The following is a 17,653-nucleotide window of genomic DNA, read 5'->3' as shown; positions in this document are numbered from 1 at the left end:
CTCTTTCTTTCATAATGCTTTCTCGATTTCAATTTAAGTGTTGTTTTTGAAGAATAGTAATTTTTAAGGAAACTTTTGGGATATGCATTGTCTCGTTAAAAAGTTACAGACTTACCCTTTTTAATTTTGAGTATTCAAATTTAAAAAACATTACATTATTCGAGATCAAATGATCTCACGCCGTGTAATAGTTTGTCGGTGCCAACCCCCCCCTTTTTTTTTTCTTTTTCTGTTTCTGTTGGCTTATGGAAGTTCCGTGCCATGGTGTTCTCCAACTTGGAATCGGACTGGTGGGTCTACAGCATTGCTTGTTATTTGAATAAAGAAAATTTAAGATAGATAATTGTGAATTTGAAGCGTTGAAAACACTCTTAAAAATTTAAAATATGTTTACAGTGTATATCACACACCTTACGTGCAAAAAATACCTATAAAGTTTCAATTTGATGCAAATATGTTCCTTTGATAAATTTAAACCCTAAATTAATTAAATTACCCTTATTGAACAATTTCATAAAATATATAAAAATAAATAATTTTGTAAAATGACCGAAAAGGACATTATTGGACGATACTTCTCACGTTCAAAAAATACTCCTAAAGTTTCAATTTGGTGCAAATAGGTCCCTCTTACAAATTTAAACCCTAAGTTGATTAAATTACCCTTACTAAACCATTTTATAAAATATATAATTTTATAAAATGACCGAAAAAGACACTATTGGAGGATACTGGCAATGGACAAGTAAAAATAATAATATAAAATAAAAATAAAAGTATAAAAGAAAAGTAAAAATAAAAATAGAAAATAGAAAATAAAATAAAGTGCAAACTAAAAAAACAAATCTGCTCCAACCGAAAAACAGTGCACACTCGATATTGGGAATTTTTTTTTATTTTTTATTTTATTATTATTATTATTTTTAACAGTGTTGGTTAGAAAAAAAAATAATAAAGAAAAAAATTAATAGAAAACAATAAACTGAAATATCAAAAAATTTAAATCCTTATTATACAAATTCTCAAAGTTTCAAAAAAAAAAAAAGTTTAGAGATATATTTAGAGAAAAAAGTTTCAAAATATATATATATAAGGTAATGTATACATACTACCCCTATCATGTAAGATTAGTAACATATATACCCTTAGGCATTTTTGGAAAAGTAAAAAGAAAAACGGGTATTACAATACTAATTTATTTCAGATTCCTGATTGAGGGGTATATTTGCACAATGTGAAAAAGGTTAGGGGTGTTTTTTGTATATTTTTTCAAAAAGAGATAAAAATACTACACGAAGTATACTTTATGGGTGATTTTGCACTTGTCCCAAATTAATTAAGACGTATTTGGTTTAGTTTTTAAAATTTTTTTTTTTTTCAAGAAGAACAGAATTGCTTCATAAAATTAGAAAAGAATATTTATTTGAAAATAAGCATTTCTTCAATTTCTTAAATCAATTTTTAAAAAACTAAATCAAACAGATTTTTTTTTTTTTTAACACTATGTGTTTTTAAGTTCTCTGAATAAATCTGAACGCAAATCTTTAGTAATCCAAACAATGTAATCAATGTGCGTAATTAGAATTCAATTAGTCGCAGAGGCTTACTGCATGAGTTTAGAATATTGCATATTTGCATCTAGCAGTGTACGAGATATATATATATATATATACACACACACACACACACCAAACAAAACCAAAAAAAAAAGTACATGATATATGTGTCTATATATGAAGATGCAAGAAACTCCTTCTATTCTTTCTCTCTCTAGAATTCTTACACCTCAACCCGAATCAAGATCCCCATCCTCTTCATTCCAACTCCTATTTATAGATACTTACCAGATATTTACAAGATATTTACAAGATATTTACTAATTGCTGGACCTGGGCCTATTCCTCAGTAAGCCCTGGTCACTTTTGATGGGCTTACTCCCGCTCGGCCCATATGGCAGTGTCTTTCTATGGGCTGACCCAGCTGTTCGGACTGAAGGTTGTGTTTTGCGAGTCGGACCTGGCCCATGTCATCCAGGGCCTCCTCAACTGCCCCCATAATTGCCCCTTATTTAATAAGGGGTAATTATTGATGGCGTCTCATCATGACGCTGACGGCTCGAGATAACCACGTGGGGGAGCGAACGGTCAGATCCAGAATCAATGTTCCGGGGTTCGAGGGATTTCTTGCCTTCCCGACGCTTCGGCCCCCGGGCCCCCTTGCCTATATAATGCTCTAGAATTCCACTTCACTTCCCTTTACCGTCTCCATCATCAGCCAAATCTCCCTCTTTCTAGAACTGTGCTAAGCCTTTTCCGGTGAAATCCTTCGAGAGTCATTCTCCCAGCGATCTTGCAGTCCTCCGAGGTTAGTTTCGTTCTTTTTACTTTCGGCAGGCTTCCATTTTCCCTCTTTTAGATTCTTCTTGCACTTCCACCATGGTTGTAGATCTGGGTGTTCTTCGTATGAGACTTAGACTTCCTGACAACATCGTAGTTAGGGTTTGCCCCCAAGACGTTAATATTACGACCGGCGCCGGCCTCCTGCCCGGCGAAGTCTTATTCACAAACCTTCAACTGAATGTTGTTAGGTTCCCTCTGCACCCTTTCTTTAGTTACGTCTTCAACAGATTGGGGATATCCCCTCTGCAGGTCAACCCCAACTTCTTTAGGATCATATCTGTTATGCTCTTATTGATGCGTGACAGAAATCTGGACCTTGACCTCATAGACCTCCTTCTGTGCTATAAGGTCAGTAAGATCCGTACTAACGAGCCCTTCTACCACCTCTACCCGTTCGAGAAGATGTCCATATGCACTGACACAATAAAATCTGAAAAGGGTTGGAGGGATAGCATAGTGGGTATTAGTGGGGCTTGGTCTTCGCCGGCTGCAGAGGATTACCCAATCCCGAGCGCCTTTGGTGTCTGCTCTGTCTCCTCCTATAAAAAATTCAAATCCCATAAACACGACTGCCCCTGTGAAACATGCGTTCCTCGTTTTTGCACTTACTTATGCCGCTCCTTGGGAATACCTTGTGATGACTTGAGCTACAGTGTTTGCAGGGATAGGATTAACTACTTGAAGAGATACGTTCTGAACGATATTCCTTCCTGCTCAGATCTCCTCACTTCAGACAACCTCTTTGCGCTCTCATCACTCGGCTATAATATGAGCAGACTGCAGATTCCCTCTTTTGGCAGGAGGAAAAATACTCCCCCAGTCATTCCTGCTGCTGGGGCGACCTCCTCTCCAGCGTCGGCTTCTTCTTCAGCCACCATATCTGACACTGTCCCGAGCGCAGTGGCTACTAACCCTGCTGCCAGCGCCCCTGCGGCCAACCAGAACGCGCCCTCCCCAGCTACCATAGCTCCTGCTACTGCGGGGGGCGGTCGGGACAAAGAGCGAGGCAAAAGGCCTCATCCTGACAGTGAAATCGATCCTGAGGAGGAGCCTCTTATTAGAAGGACCCGAGTCTCTGGGCCGGGTACTCTCTTGCACCGAGCGATCAGAGCTCCTTCTCACTCTGGGCCTCCTGCAGCTGGTGGCTCTGCTTCTGCTTCAGGCCCCCCTTCTATCCCCAGCTTGCCGCCATGGGCCCCTCGGTACACTCGAACGGATGGGACGTTCGTGAAACCGAACGAGACCATGCTGAAGGATGGCCAGACCGCTATGGCCTACTACAGAAGCATGTGGACTCCGAAGGACATTGAGGCGGCAAAGGGCCTTTCCCAGAAGGACGTGTTCAGTCGCTTTCCCCAATCTGCTATGGAGGTGACTTTTATTTTCTAACTCATGAATTCTCTTATATTACTTGGTCTTGCCTTCGCCCGTTCTGACTATTGGTTTAACCGTTCTTATTGTGCACCTATGCAGACATTGTTCGGGATGATGGCCATGCAGAAGCAGGTGGAAATGGGGAACGCCAGGGCCCGAAAGTATTCTGACAGCCTGGAGGTGGCTAATAAAGAGAACGACCTCCTTGCCATGAAGAATACCGAGGTGCTGGTTCGGCTTGACAAAGCCGAGCAAGAGAGAGATGTCCTGAAAAAGGAGAATGATTCCCTTCAGGATGAGAAGGACGCCCTCCAGCTCGAGAAGAGCGTCTGGCAGACTGAGCAGGAATCACTCAGAGAAGAGAAGGCAGAACTCCAACGTCTTCTAGCTGATGAACAGTCTGCTCGGATGGCTTTTGAAAAAAGAGCTCTGGACGAGCGTACCGCTCTGATCGACGCTATCAGCAGAGTGGGTGGTGGGATGCTGGCCCTTCATGCTCGGTTCTCCAGGGTCGGTGCTCTTCGGTATGCTCAAGGATTCCGGGAAGGTTTCGCCGACCGGGTTCTGGATGAGGGACAGACCAGCTCCACTCCGGATGAGGTAGACAAGGATCTGGGGATCGAGCCTCTGGGGGTCTATGTCGACCCAGAACCCACCGAAGCGGAGCGTATATTTGATGAGTGCCAGGACATCGCATCCTCAAGGATCATCACAGCTCCTCCTACCGCTCTGCCACTGACCGCTCCCCAATCGTCAACCGTGGCTCCCTCTGTAGCCACTGCTGACGCTGAACCCCAGCCGAACGACTCAGTTATTCACCTGGATTCCCCACCTCATGAAGGTGAGGCGGCTGATGGGGCCGAGGAGGCGAGTCGGCAGGACCAGGATGCTGTTGGTACTGAGGCGTCTAGCTAGGGCTCCTTCGAATTCTTCCAGTTCATATCTTCTTGTAATGATGGACACCTCTCTTTTGTAAACTAAATGTTCAATATTAATGAAATGGCCGAATTCTTTTTCTCTATGTGTTGTGCTCTGTTCAACTTATCTTCAGTACATATATATCTTTTCTCTCTTTTTCTTTTTATATTAGCTTTGCTGTGTGTTTGTACGGCAAGTGCCTGGCGCTCGGCTAGAATGCCACTTGCCACTTGGCTTTAAATTTTTAGCAAGTGTCTGGCGTTCGGCTTATAGTGCCAGCTGCCACTTATCTTGCTTAAGTGCCTGGCGCTCGGCTAGAATGCCACTTGCCACTTGGCTTTCAATTTTTAGCAAGTGTCTGGCGTTCGGCTTATAGTGCCAGCTGCCACTTATCTTGCTTAAGTGCCTGGCGCTCGGCTAGAATGCCACTTGCCACTTGGCTTTCAATTTTTAGCAAGTGTCTGGCGTTCGGCTTATAGTGCCAGCTGCCACTTATCTTGCTTAAGTGCCTGGCGCTCGGCTAGAATGCCACTTGCCACTTGGCTTTCAATTTTTAGCAAGTGTCTGGCGTTCGGCTTATAGTGCCAGCTGCCACTTATCTTGCTTAAGTGCCTGGCGCTCGGCTAGAATGCCACTTGCCACTTGGCTTTCAATTTTTAGCAAGTGTCTGGCGTTCGGCTTATAGTGCCAGCTGCCACTTATCTTGCTTAAGTGCCTGGCGCTCGGCTAGAATGCCACTTGCCACTTGGCTTTCAATTTTTAGCAAGTGTCTGGCGTTCGGCTTATAGTGCCAGCTGCCACTTATCTTGCTTAAGTGCCTGGCGCTCGGCTAGAATGCCACTTGCCACTTGGCCTTAAATTTTTAGCAAGTGTCTGACGTTCGGCTTATAGTGCCAGCTGCCACTTATCTTGCTTAAGTGCCTGGCGCTCGGCTAGAATGCCACTTGCCACTTGGCTTTCAATTTTTAGCAAGTGTCTGGCGTTCGGCTTATAGTGCCAGCTGCCACTTATCTTGCTTAAGTGCCTGGCGCTCGGCTAGAATGCCACTTGCCACTTGGCCTTAAATTTTTAGCAAGTGTCTGGCGTTCGGCTTATAGTGCCAGCTGCCACTTATCTTGCTTAAGTGCCTGGCGCTCGGCTAGAATGCCACTTGCCACTTGGCTTTTAATTTTTAGCAAGTGTCTGGCGTTCGGCTTATAGTGCCAGCTGCCACTTATCTTGCTTAAGTGCCTGGCGCTCGGCTAGAATGCCACTTGCCACTTGGCTTTAAATTTTTATAGTAGACCATTGGAAAAGAAAATTCTTCTCTTCTTTTTTTGTAAATTCCGGTAACTTGCTCATTCATATGTATTTGATTGACAACAAATAACATCCAATTAAAACCAGAACTTAGCTTCTATTGATAGTACCTCTTCAGAGACGTGGCGTTCCAGGGCTTGCTGACTAACTTTCCCGCCATGGTTTCCAACGTATATGCCCCTTTGCCAATGACTTCTGCAATTCTGTATGGGCCTTCCCAGGGTGGCATCATTTTTTTGACCATCCCCACCTTTCTTTTCAGAACCAGATCGCCCGGGGCAAAATCCCTGTGTTTTACTCTCTTATTGTGACTATTCGCCAGCACTTGCTGATACGATGCTAGCCTTATAGCCGCTGCGTCCCTCCTTTCGTCTATCATGTCGAGGCTCAATCTTAACATCTTGTCGTTCTGATCTCGACTCCATGCTAAGCTTCTGATAGTGGGGACTAAATGCTCAACCGGTATAACTGCTTCGGTACCATACGCCATCGCGAACGGGCTCTCCCCAGTCGGCCGCCTTGGGGTGGTTCTGTAAGCCCATAGAACGTTCGGGAGTTCATCCAACCACTTCCCCTTATGATCTTCCAGCTTCTTCTTAATGCAGGCGAAAATGGTTCTGTTTGTGATTTCTGCTTGTCCGTTAGCCTGAGGATGACTTACTGCAGCCAACTTCTGGTTGATTCCATACTCCTCCAGCAGCTTTCTTACTTGCCTGCTGTCGAGGTTTGTGCCATTGTCCATGACTATTGTTCTGGGAACACCGAAGCGGCAGATAATGTTGTTCCAGATAAATCGTCTCACCTGAGTCTGAGTCACGCTAGGATACGGTTCTGCCTCCACCCATTTAGTGAAATAATCCGTGGCCAGTAACACATATTTGTTCTGAGCTCTTGCAGTTGGCAGAGGACCGACCACATCCATCCCTCATTGCGCGAAAGGCCACGGCGAGGCCATTACGTGCAATTCTTCAGGTGGTTGGTGGATCATTGGTCCATATCGTTGGCACTTATCGCACCTTCGAGAGAACTCCTCCGCATCTCTTGACATGTTTGGCCAAAAATACCCTTGTGTCATTGCTTTATGCGCTAACGATCTTCCCCCAGAATGATTGCCACACACACCCTCATGAATAGCTCGCAATACCTGCTGCGACTCCGCGGGGGTGACACATTTCAAGTACGGGCCAGAATAGGACCTTCTGTACAGCTGGTTCCGCACGATGGCGTACTTGGCAGCATTCTTTTTGAGTTTCCTAGCTTCATCCCTTTCCATAGGCAAAACGCCATCTCGAATATAGGTAATGATTGGGTCAATCCAACTCGGTTCATACGGTATGACGTTGACTTGCCAAGGGTCCGAGACCATCGGTTCTTCGAAAATGGACGGCTGGGTCACTATTCCCACTGGAATCACCCTCGCCAATGTTTCACCGCAACTTGAAGCACTGCATGCTAAACGGTCTGCATCTGCATTCTGTTCCCTCGGCAACTGTATGAATTCAATCTTTGCAAAGTCCTTGGCTCTACGCAGAACGGCAGAACGGTATGCCCCCATCATGTCATCCTTGGTTGCGTACTCACCATTTACCTGCCGAACAATCAGCTGCGAGTCACTATACACTGTCAAACTTTTGATCTGTAGCTCTTTGGCCAACTTTAATCCATTTAGCAACGCCTCGTATTCCGCTTCATTATTGGTGGCTCGGAACTCAAGTCTGAGTGCTTGGCTCAAGGAAGTACCCTCTGGGGTTTGCAGTTTGATCCCAATCCCAGCCCCCGTCTGGTTAGAGGAGCCATCCACAAAAAGTTTCCAAGAGCCGCTTCTAAGGTCCTCTTCCGTATCTTCGGCATCACATTCTAGTAGGAAATCGGCCACCGCTTGCCCTTTAATAGCTGTTCTCGGCTCGTACGTTATGTCAAATGAACTCAACTCTATGGCCCACTTTGTCATTCTGCCCGAGAGCTCTGGCTTGTGCATGAGCGTTCTGATTGGGAAAGTTGTTAGAACAGCTATGGGGTGGGATTCAAAATAATGCCTTAACTTTCTTTTTGCATTTACAAGTGCAAGTACCACCCGTTCGGCCTTTGAGTATCTTTTTTCTGCCTCCATCAGTGTTTTGCTTACATAAAATACTGGGTATTGCACCCCTTCCTTGCAACGAATCAGAACGGCACTCGTCGCGACACCAGATACTCCAAGATATAGAAATAACTTTTCTTCCGGTTCTGGGGCTGACAGGACTGGCGGATTCTGCATATATTGCTTCAAATGAGTCAATGCCTGTCGTTGCTCATCCCCCCAGACCTGCCTTCCATGGCTCCGAATCGTGTCAAAGAATGGTTTGCAGTGGTCTGACAACTTTGAAATAAATCGACTTAATGCAGCTATTCGTCCTGTTAGGGCTTGCACCTCTCTGATCGTCTTTGGCTCGGCATTCTTAATCAAAGCCTCTGCTTGAGCGGGGCTAACTTCGATGCCCCTGCGGTTGACCACGTGTCCCAGAAACTGCCCGGAACTCACACCGAACGAGCACTTGGTCGGATTGAGCCTCATCCCATATCGCTTTAGTACATCAAATACCTCTTGCAGATGCTTCAGATGATCATCCTTTTTCCTACTTTTCACCACCATATCATCAATATAGGCTTCGACAATCTTACCCATTTGATTCTTAAAAACTTTGCTGACAAGTCGTTGATAAGTTGCTCCCGCATTCTTTAATCCAAAAGGCATAACCTTGTAGCAGTATGTTCCTCGCTCGGTGACAAAAGAGGTTTTTTCTTCATCTGCGGGGTCCATAGGAATCTGATTATAACCTGAATATGCGTCCAGAAAGGTTAAACGCTCATACCCCGTGGTGGCATCCACCATTTGATCAATCTTAGGCAACGGGAAACTGTCCTTCGGGCAGGCTTTGTTTAAATTGGTGAAATCAATGCATACGCGCCATTTCCCATTTTTCTTCTGCACCACAACGACGTTGGACAACCACTCAGGGTAGTGCACCTCTCTGATAAATCCCGCATCAAGCAGCCTATCAACTTCTTCCGTTATGATCTGATTACGTTCTGGAGCAAATCTTCGCTGCTTCTGTTTCACTGGTTTGAAATTAGGATTGACATTCAGGGAATGACAGGAGACGGAAGGACTAATTCCAGGCATGTCGAGGTGACTCCATGCAAATACGTCGACATTGTGGGATAAGAAATCCACTAGCTCTTGCTGCTCTTCTCTGGTCAGTCTTATACCCACTCTGGTAGTTCGTTCTGGCCTGGACTGATCGATCTGCACATCCAGAAGGGGCTCCTCGGTCAAGTCGGCTGACTCCTCCACCCTATTCTGCTCGAGTGGAGGTTCCTGTAATTGCTATCTGGGGCTTGTCGACCAGACGGGCGCCTTTCCCTTCCCTGCATGCTTTAGTGTGACGGAATAACACTCTTTGGCTGCGACCTGATCCCCCCGAATGTCTATCACTTTATCTCCATCGGGCCCGAGGCACCTCATGACCTGATGCAGAGTTGAGGGTACACCTCGGACTCTGTGAATCCATCCTCTTCCCATCAGGAGATTATACGAGGGGTGAATTTCCACAACCACAAAAGTTTCCATAAGAGCTCGCTCTGCAGCTTGAACTTCTACTTCCACCATCCCGACGGGTTCCACCCTCTTCCCATCGAACCCTAATAAGGGATTTCCGGTGGGCTTGAGCCTCTCTGGTTTAATGTCGAGCCTGTCAAATGTGTCCCTCGGCATAACATTCGCACTGCTCCCAGGATCGATCAGAACTCTGCGCACCAAGCACTCTGCCACTGTCAAACTGACTACCAACGGGTCGTCATGAGGCAGTTGAACACGCTGCAGGTCTGTCCAGTCGAACTTTATCTGCATTGACGGGCTCTGTTGGTGTAGAGTGGTCACATTGCCGACCCTTTTCTTCATCTGCGCCTGCCGCAGGCGCACCCGTAGCAGCTCATCTGGCTCTTCACTAGGCTCGGGTCGACCATGGATAGCATTGATTATACGAACTAGTTGCGAATTGTGGGAGCTTTGTTTATGACTCCTTTTTATTTGTTCCACTGGTCGATTCTGCTCCATCGCCGAGCCTTGAACATAACTCGCAAACTCCCCTCTAGCTATCAACATCTCCACTTGCCTCCTCAGGTTCCTGCATTCGTTAGTCTGATGTCCGAAATCAGAATGAAAAGCACAATGTTTAGTTTGATCCCTCTGTTCGAGGGGTTGTCTAATTGGCAGTGGTGGATGAAACTTGTCCTTGTTCTCCTGATACAACCTCGCCAGAGTGACCTTCAGCGGAGTAATCAACTCTTCCTCCCTGGTCCTTTTTTCGGCCTTCCAAGTGGTCTGACGTTGCGGCTGAGCCTGCTTCTGCCTGATCTTTGCCTTGGACTTTTCCTCGGTCGACACAAGCGACGTTGTCCGAGCATTAGCTGCCTCCTCTTCTTCGAGGCGCACAAAGCCATCGGCTCTCTCATTGAGTTCATCCATGGTAGCTGGCGTATTCACTACCAGACTGGTGTGAAACGGAGTTCCGCGTGTCATGGCTAACTTGAAGGCTTGAACTGCCGTAGAAGGATGGCATTCGATTACCATACTCTTAGTGAGATTAAACCTGGTAAGAAAGGCCTGGAGCCGTTCATCCTTGTGTTGCCGCATCGTGAACAGGCTCGAGATGTCCTTCGGCGGGCGTTTGTTCCCATAGTACTGGCTTATGAACCGATCGCACAGGTCCCTGAAACTGCCAATGGAGCTCCTAGGCAAGTTTTTGAACCAGCTGAGCGCCGGTCCGGCCAGACTTGTAGGGAAGCATTTGCACATTAAAGAGTCGTTTTCCGTATTCAGGGCCATTTTCAACTGGATATGATACACATGATCGATCGGATCGGTTGTTCCGTCAAACAGAATAAAGACTGGCATAGCAAACTTCCTTGGATGCGGCGCATTCAAGATCTCGTCGGTGAATGGTGAATCCACCGTCCGAGCTGCGGATCGGAGAGCTTCATTCTCTCTCTGGAGTCCAGTGGTAGCTCTGTGAGTTACGGTTCTGCCCTCCAAACCGTGATGAGTGACAGTAACCATGGAGGGCCGGTAAGACGGATCGAACGACCGTTCCTCTATGAACTCTCTCTGCCAAGGCGACGCTACTCGACGGCGATCTACCTCCATCACTTCCTCTCGGTCAAACCTTTCCCGCTGCGGATCAACGTGAGTCGAGCCTTCGTGATCTTCAACTCGACGAACATTTGGCGGCGAATTGTCCATCATCCTTTCATCACGGTGGTGAGCTGACTGATTGTTCTCGTTCTGATCGCCTTGATGCGCGATACTAGATGGAACACCTCCTTCTCCGACCGGAAGCGGATGCGAAACTGCGGGTATTTGCCGATGCTGCAATCCAGCTTTCAATTCTGCATTTTCTTTTCTGAGAGCTTCAATCAAATTCATCAACTCTTCAAGCTTTGTTTGCTGGACAGCCTCCATCGGATTGGAGCTTTCACCTATCATTATTCCCGAACGGAGTAAAGGCATTAATCTCAAGTTCGCGAGTAGATCTAAGCTTCGTGAGTAGGAATTTTTAGATCTGGCTTCTAATTCTACGAATTATGCTCACTGTTTACAAGATCTGAATTGCCTGGACTCTAAATCCGTCAGATCCTGTCACAATCGAGCAACTCGCGGTTGCGTAGATCTGAAGTCACTCCTGCCAAAGCTTCAAGAATCGTAATTCCTCCAGAGTAGGTCACAATCGCTCAGATCTGGATTCAAATCCGCAAGATCGAGTCTCGATCAACCGAATTGGTTTGAATCCATTCGATACTCCTCATTGATCAACCAAACTTTTATGCGTTTCCCACAGACGGCGCCAATTGAAGATGCAAGAAACTCCTTCTATTCTTTCTCTCTCTAGAATTCTTACACCTCAACCCGAATCAAGATCCCCATCCTCTTCATTCCAACTCCTATTTATAGATACTTACCAGATATTTACAAGATATTTACAAGATATTTACTAATTGCTGGACCTGGGCCTATTCCTCAGTAAGCCCTGGTCACTCTTGATGGGCTTACTCCCGCTCGGCCCATATGGTAGTGTCTTTCTATGGGCTGACCCAGCTGTTCGGACTGAAGGTTGTGTTTTGCGAGTCGGACCTGGCCCATGTCATCCAGGGCCTCCTCAATATATATACATATCTAAAGATAAATCTTCCTGATATTTTAAGATATTTTTTCTTGTGTGGTCAGAACAGCCTCGTGAAAATGGTGTGAGATTAAATCATGAAGGGTTAGCAGATCAAATGTCCAAGTGCATATATATGCCTTTCCATCTTCTTAATTTCCCTTTCATTTTGTCGTACTGCTTCAAGCATGTGATATTATTATGTCATACTGGTTGTCTACCTTCACACTAAAATACGAATTCAGGACCATATATATATATATATATATATATATATATATATATATATTATTCAACACTAAGATACTTTCAATCTCTAATACCTATCTATCACTAGCTAATTGATTTGGTGCTAAGACTTAAAAATTATGAAATAAATAACTAACTAACTAACATATTACTAATATGAACATTTTGTTAGATTTATAATCAAGACCGGTAGATAAAGAGACATGCAATTAATTGATGAAGAACATTTAAGAACAAATTAATAAATAAAAAGATCATTTGAAATAAGTTTGACAAAGAATTATTAATATTGTGAAAAATTTTGCCAAAAATAGTTTGGCATTTCGTGGAATTATTATTATTTTTTTTTGAAAAGTATCTCAAGGAAGCAATGAAAACATATATCATATGTCCAAACATGGTATCTCGAGGAAACAATGAAAACATATAAATATGTTAGCATTTGAAAATAAAAAAATAAAAGAAGCAAAATTTGTTTTTATGTATATGTGATTGCACTTCATATACAAGTTATCAATAGTAAATGTCTCTTATGTTATAGAGTGTAGATTTTTCCGACAATTTCAATAAAAGTAGAATAATATATTTTAGAATTTTTAAAAAAAATTGATATATGTGAAAAATACTTTTTTTTTGATGAACTTAAAAATGTAATAAAAATGAAAAATTTTGCCAAAAATAGTTTGGCATTTCGTGGAATTATTATTTTTTTTTTTTGAAAAGTATCTCAAGGAAGCAATGAAAACATATATCATATGTCCAAACATGGTATCTCGAGGAAACAATGAAAACATATAAATATGTTAGCATTTGAAAATAAAAAAATAAAAGAAGCAAAATTTGTTTTTATGTATATGTGATTGCACTTCATATACAAGTTATCAATAGTAAATGTCTCTTATGTTATAGAGTGTAGATTTTTCCGACAATTTCAATAAAAGTAAAATAATATATTTTAGAATTTTTTAAAAAAATTGATATATGTGAAAAATACTTTTTTTTTTGATGAACTTAAAAATGTAATAAAAATATATTAAACTTAATATTAATAATAGAAGAAGACAAGGATATGGCAATGGATATACAATGAAAGAAAAAAAAAAATCAAGGTATGTGTGCGAAAAAGAATACCCACACATAAACACTAACGCATTCTAAATCACTTGATTTGACTAGATATTCATTGTGCACGATTTCATTTTATATTTGGAAGAATTTCAGTTCAAGATTGGAATCATAATGTCAAATATCAAGCAAACAATTTTCACTGTCAAACATTTTTTTTGGGTAGTTTGTAGTGTAGTGACAGTGGCAGTAGCAAAATGAGTGGTCTTTGTCACAACGATTTTTATTTTGTTTTTGGTTTTCCATACTGTCATGTCAGATATGAAATGTGTGGCATTCAGATTATGATGACTTAGTCCAAAGAACAGAACTAAAGATGACAGAGTAGCAAGGGCCTAAGCAAATGAGCAGCTTTACTTTTTATCACCTCCAATTGTCCTTTCTGTTCAAGCGGAGCCCAGTGACACTTGAATAAAAGCTTTAATTCGTCAAGACCGTAGCTCGCCCAAAATAGGTAATTTGGAGCCCAATTTTGCCAAAACTAATCCAACAACATCCTAATTATGGGACTAACTACTAGATTATTGGCTATACTATCTACTTACAAAATTCAAAATGGACAACTCTATCAAATCAATCCATCTATAATTCCGGAGGAAGAATTCTTTAATTTGCACCAGGGGTGCATAAAAAAAAACCTTGGAATAGAACCGTGGCTTCAGTTCCGGTTCTCACAGTTCGGGTTCTAGACCCATGAGAACCGTTAAGAACCGAAACCGTGTGTGTGTGTATATATATATATATATATGATTATATATATTATTAATTACATTTCTACTAATCTCATTCATACCAATATACCATACATTCATCCAGCACTGCAGTAAATCAGTAACACGTGATCCACACTAAACCACAAAAACAAAAATTCATCTAAAGTTCTAAACCTAAACCTAACCATCACCTCCCCTCATCTCAAGTTTCAACTCTCAAATTAGGCGGCTTCTTCATCGCCCCTGCCTCCTCTCATCTTCAGCTCCTCATCCTCTCATCTTCTCATCATTCATTCATTCATTTTCAATCCTCGCTCCTCATCCTCTCATCTTTTCTTCAGTATCCGGAACAAGAATTGTGGAACCGAACCGGTATTCACGGTTTGGTTCGGTTCTATGCACACATGGTTCCGGTTCCGATTTCACTTTAAAGGAACTGTCCGGTTCTGGTTCCTGTCGGAACCGTATCGAACCGTTTGCACTTCTGATTTGGACTCTATAAATTTAATCATGTTAACACATTAACCGTTAGAAAACGCAAGACAAACATTACACAAAGTTGTTCCTCGCACCAAAATTTAGACCATTGCTTAATTGTGTTGGAGTCCAACCCCACAAATACGATCGAACTTATGTCAGTTTTGCTCTGGACGTGTCTTAGAATTATTTCAATTAGGGATCTGTACCAGTTTTGTTCCGGTACATGTCTTACTATTATTCAATCATCCGCCTCTATTATATGGTTGAAGATGGTAACTATATATATATATTTTTGGATGTTTATAAATTTATAACTAATAATTTCAAACTTGTCAAATCAAATAAAACCTTAAATCTTGATATATATTCTTATTTCTTTAATATGATCCGTGTATATATATATATTCTTAACAGGAGTAGCACTGTGTAGAAGAGAAGATTCAAGGAATTATTGAAAAATTAAAAGTAGTGCGTAATAAGAATCAAAATACTGGTTTATTTTTTATTTTTTTAATATTTCTTTTCTTTTCACTTTTCTTTCGTAATACAAGGTTCAAAAAGTGAGGACACATGACCATACAATCATATTATAATGACTGAGTCTAAAGATCAAAAGCAAAGATGATGACTAGCCAAGGGCCTAAACAAATGACTTGCTTGAGTTTCAATCATCTGCAATTGTCCTTTCAACAAGTGCATGTACACAACCCAATCTCCATTCCCCACTGCACTTGGCATTGGCATCACATACCCGGCATCTCCGCCCCACGGAAAATGATACGACCCAAACGCCGCCTTCCCCCACCCAAAATCCATCTTTGCCACCGGAAACCTCTGCCCTGACGACACCACCACTGCTGGCCCACAATCCTCCTCCGAGCTACCACCGGCATATATCGTTGCCATAGTTGGTTCCGGACGGTGAGCCTCCACCCAGTCTATCAAACCCAAGAAATGCTCCCCTGTCACTGCGCTCTCCAAGCAATTGTGAACCGCCTCCGCCGCCCAGCTCAACGGCCTCTCCCTCAGCTCTCCGGCCGTCTTCTCCGCAAACGGGATGGACAACACATTCCCAAAGTAAGTTTTTATTGTCTCCCCCTCCTTGCCATCTCCTCCGCTGAGCCTCGTCCGCCCGTCAACCACAATGCCCATTTTGCACCTCTTACAGCTTCCACCCTCCCCGGAGGCGATTATCTTCCACAGTAAGGCGGTAAAGGCCTCGAGCTTAGTCCTCTTCTGTCCGGATCCTCTGGCAAGAGCTTGGAGCTCACTGAGCTGCTCAGCTTCCACGTAATAGATGCGGCTTATTAGGTGATCAACTTGGTTGCATGGATTGGGAGGTTGTAGGGCGGAGATGGGCACGTACATGTAGTCCATGGAGGGGTCGTAACGGCCGGGATGTCGCGGGTTGAGAAGAGATCGCCGGAATGACGGAAAAAGAGAGAGTGGTTTGGACTGAGCCGTCTCCGCCCATGATACAAGAAACATATTGGCCGAGTAGGCGTCAGCCACCCGATGGTCGAACGTGCATGCTACCACTAGCCCTCCGCATTTGAGTTCGGTGGCCTGTCATCATATTCAATCCAAAGTCATATATCACCGGTTTTCAATGATATATATATATATATCTTAATTTGCATTGGTCACCCATTCACACATTGTTTAGTGTTCTGATATTTTTTCTTTTAAAAAACTTTTAACAAAATAAAAAATAAAAAAATGCAGCTAAATGAGTTAAATCATTTTAAATTAATTTGACTCAAAAAAAAAAAAAAAAAAAAAAAAAAAAAAACTATTTTGTATTTCTATTTCTTTTATAATATGTTTTAAATATTATATTAAGTAAATATATGAAAAAAAAAAAAAAAAAAATTATATAAAGTACATACATGTGAGTTAATATGATAACAAATGAAGTGTAAGGACCTTCCGAAAAAAAAAAAAAAAATGAAGTGTAAGAAGACAAGAATTAACATCCTATATATCATGTGTTGTGGACAAGAGAAAGTTGGAGATGAAGCCACATGAAGACGATGTGGTCTCCAGACATAGTGAACAAAGCACCTGAGAGGCGGGAATGGATTCATTGATATACTGACCTGGACAGAGAGCACCCCTTGCTTCTTCTTAGGAACCAGCTTGCCTTCGATGCTTTCATCAGGATTATATAAGTTGAGGTCTCGGAGCTCTATATTGGCGAAAGCTTCATGGAAGACAACCCCATAGTTGTTGCAGAGGAGCTCTGGCTCACCCACCGTGTTCTTCACTACCTCCCCTGCAAACGTATAGTAGGACACGAGAACTTGGGCCAAGGCCTTCTTGAGAACACACACCATGGACGTGAAGGTGAACGGAATATTGTCTTCTCCGGTGGCGGATACGGGTTTCTTGTAGCAAAAGAAAACACCCACGTCCACGGGTGGGAGGAGCAAATCCAGGTTGGAGAGTGGCAGCCGATGCTCTTTCATTGGCAACACTGCTGCCACTACTTCCTTCCTCCTCATCTCCACTGAGAAATCTCCTTTTGCTCCATCCATTTTTTAACTCGATCTCTCTTATTTATGTAATGTGTGTATGTCTCCAGTGTGTGTGTGAGAGAGGGAGAGAAGTATTTGCAATGGGTTTATGGTCGATGAAGAAGAGATGGGATAGTATTTATAAGGCCTTAGAGTGGACAATCATTAGTAAAAATTCCAGGGCCACCTTGATGCAGTCTAAGGTCAACAGCTAAATCGCCAAATTAGGCATTCCAACAGTAATTATCCTAATACAGTTCTAATAATTTTTATTTAAAATTTGTTCTATGTACTTAATTTGCAATAAGTTCAAAGAAAAATAAAAATACTATTAACTTTTTATAACTTTATTGTGATGGAAATCTACAACAAAAGCGCGCAAG

At 42.8% G+C, this 17,653-nt stretch overlaps 1 protein-coding gene across 1 annotated transcript; it reads right to left on the bottom strand.

Annotated features, from left to right (window-relative positions):
- Positions 1-15,208: 15,208 nt before the first annotated feature.
- Positions 15,209-17,388, bottom strand: LOC132277794 (coniferyl alcohol acyltransferase-like). Its single transcript, XM_059779641.1, has 2 exons — positions 16,854-17,388; positions 15,209-16,320 (listed from the first exon to the last, which is right to left on the bottom strand). The coding sequence occupies exons 1-2, from the start codon at positions 17,289-17,291 to the stop codon at positions 15,364-15,366; spliced, it is 1,395 nt and encodes a 464-aa protein (XP_059635624.1). The 5' UTR covers positions 17,292-17,388; the 3' UTR covers positions 15,209-15,363.
- Between the last annotated feature and the right edge of the window lie 265 nt (positions 17,389-17,653).

This window comes from Cornus florida, unplaced genomic scaffold (assembly GCF_030987335.1).
Source record: "Cornus florida cultivar Cherokee Brave unplaced genomic scaffold, ASM3098733v1 CherokeeBrave_3.0.0_Hap2_Chr10, whole genome shotgun sequence".
NCBI lineage: Eukaryota > Viridiplantae > Streptophyta > Magnoliopsida > Cornales > Cornaceae > Cornus > Cornus florida.
Note: the sequence above shows the minus strand (reverse complement) of the source record. Positions and strands in the feature narration are given on the sequence as shown.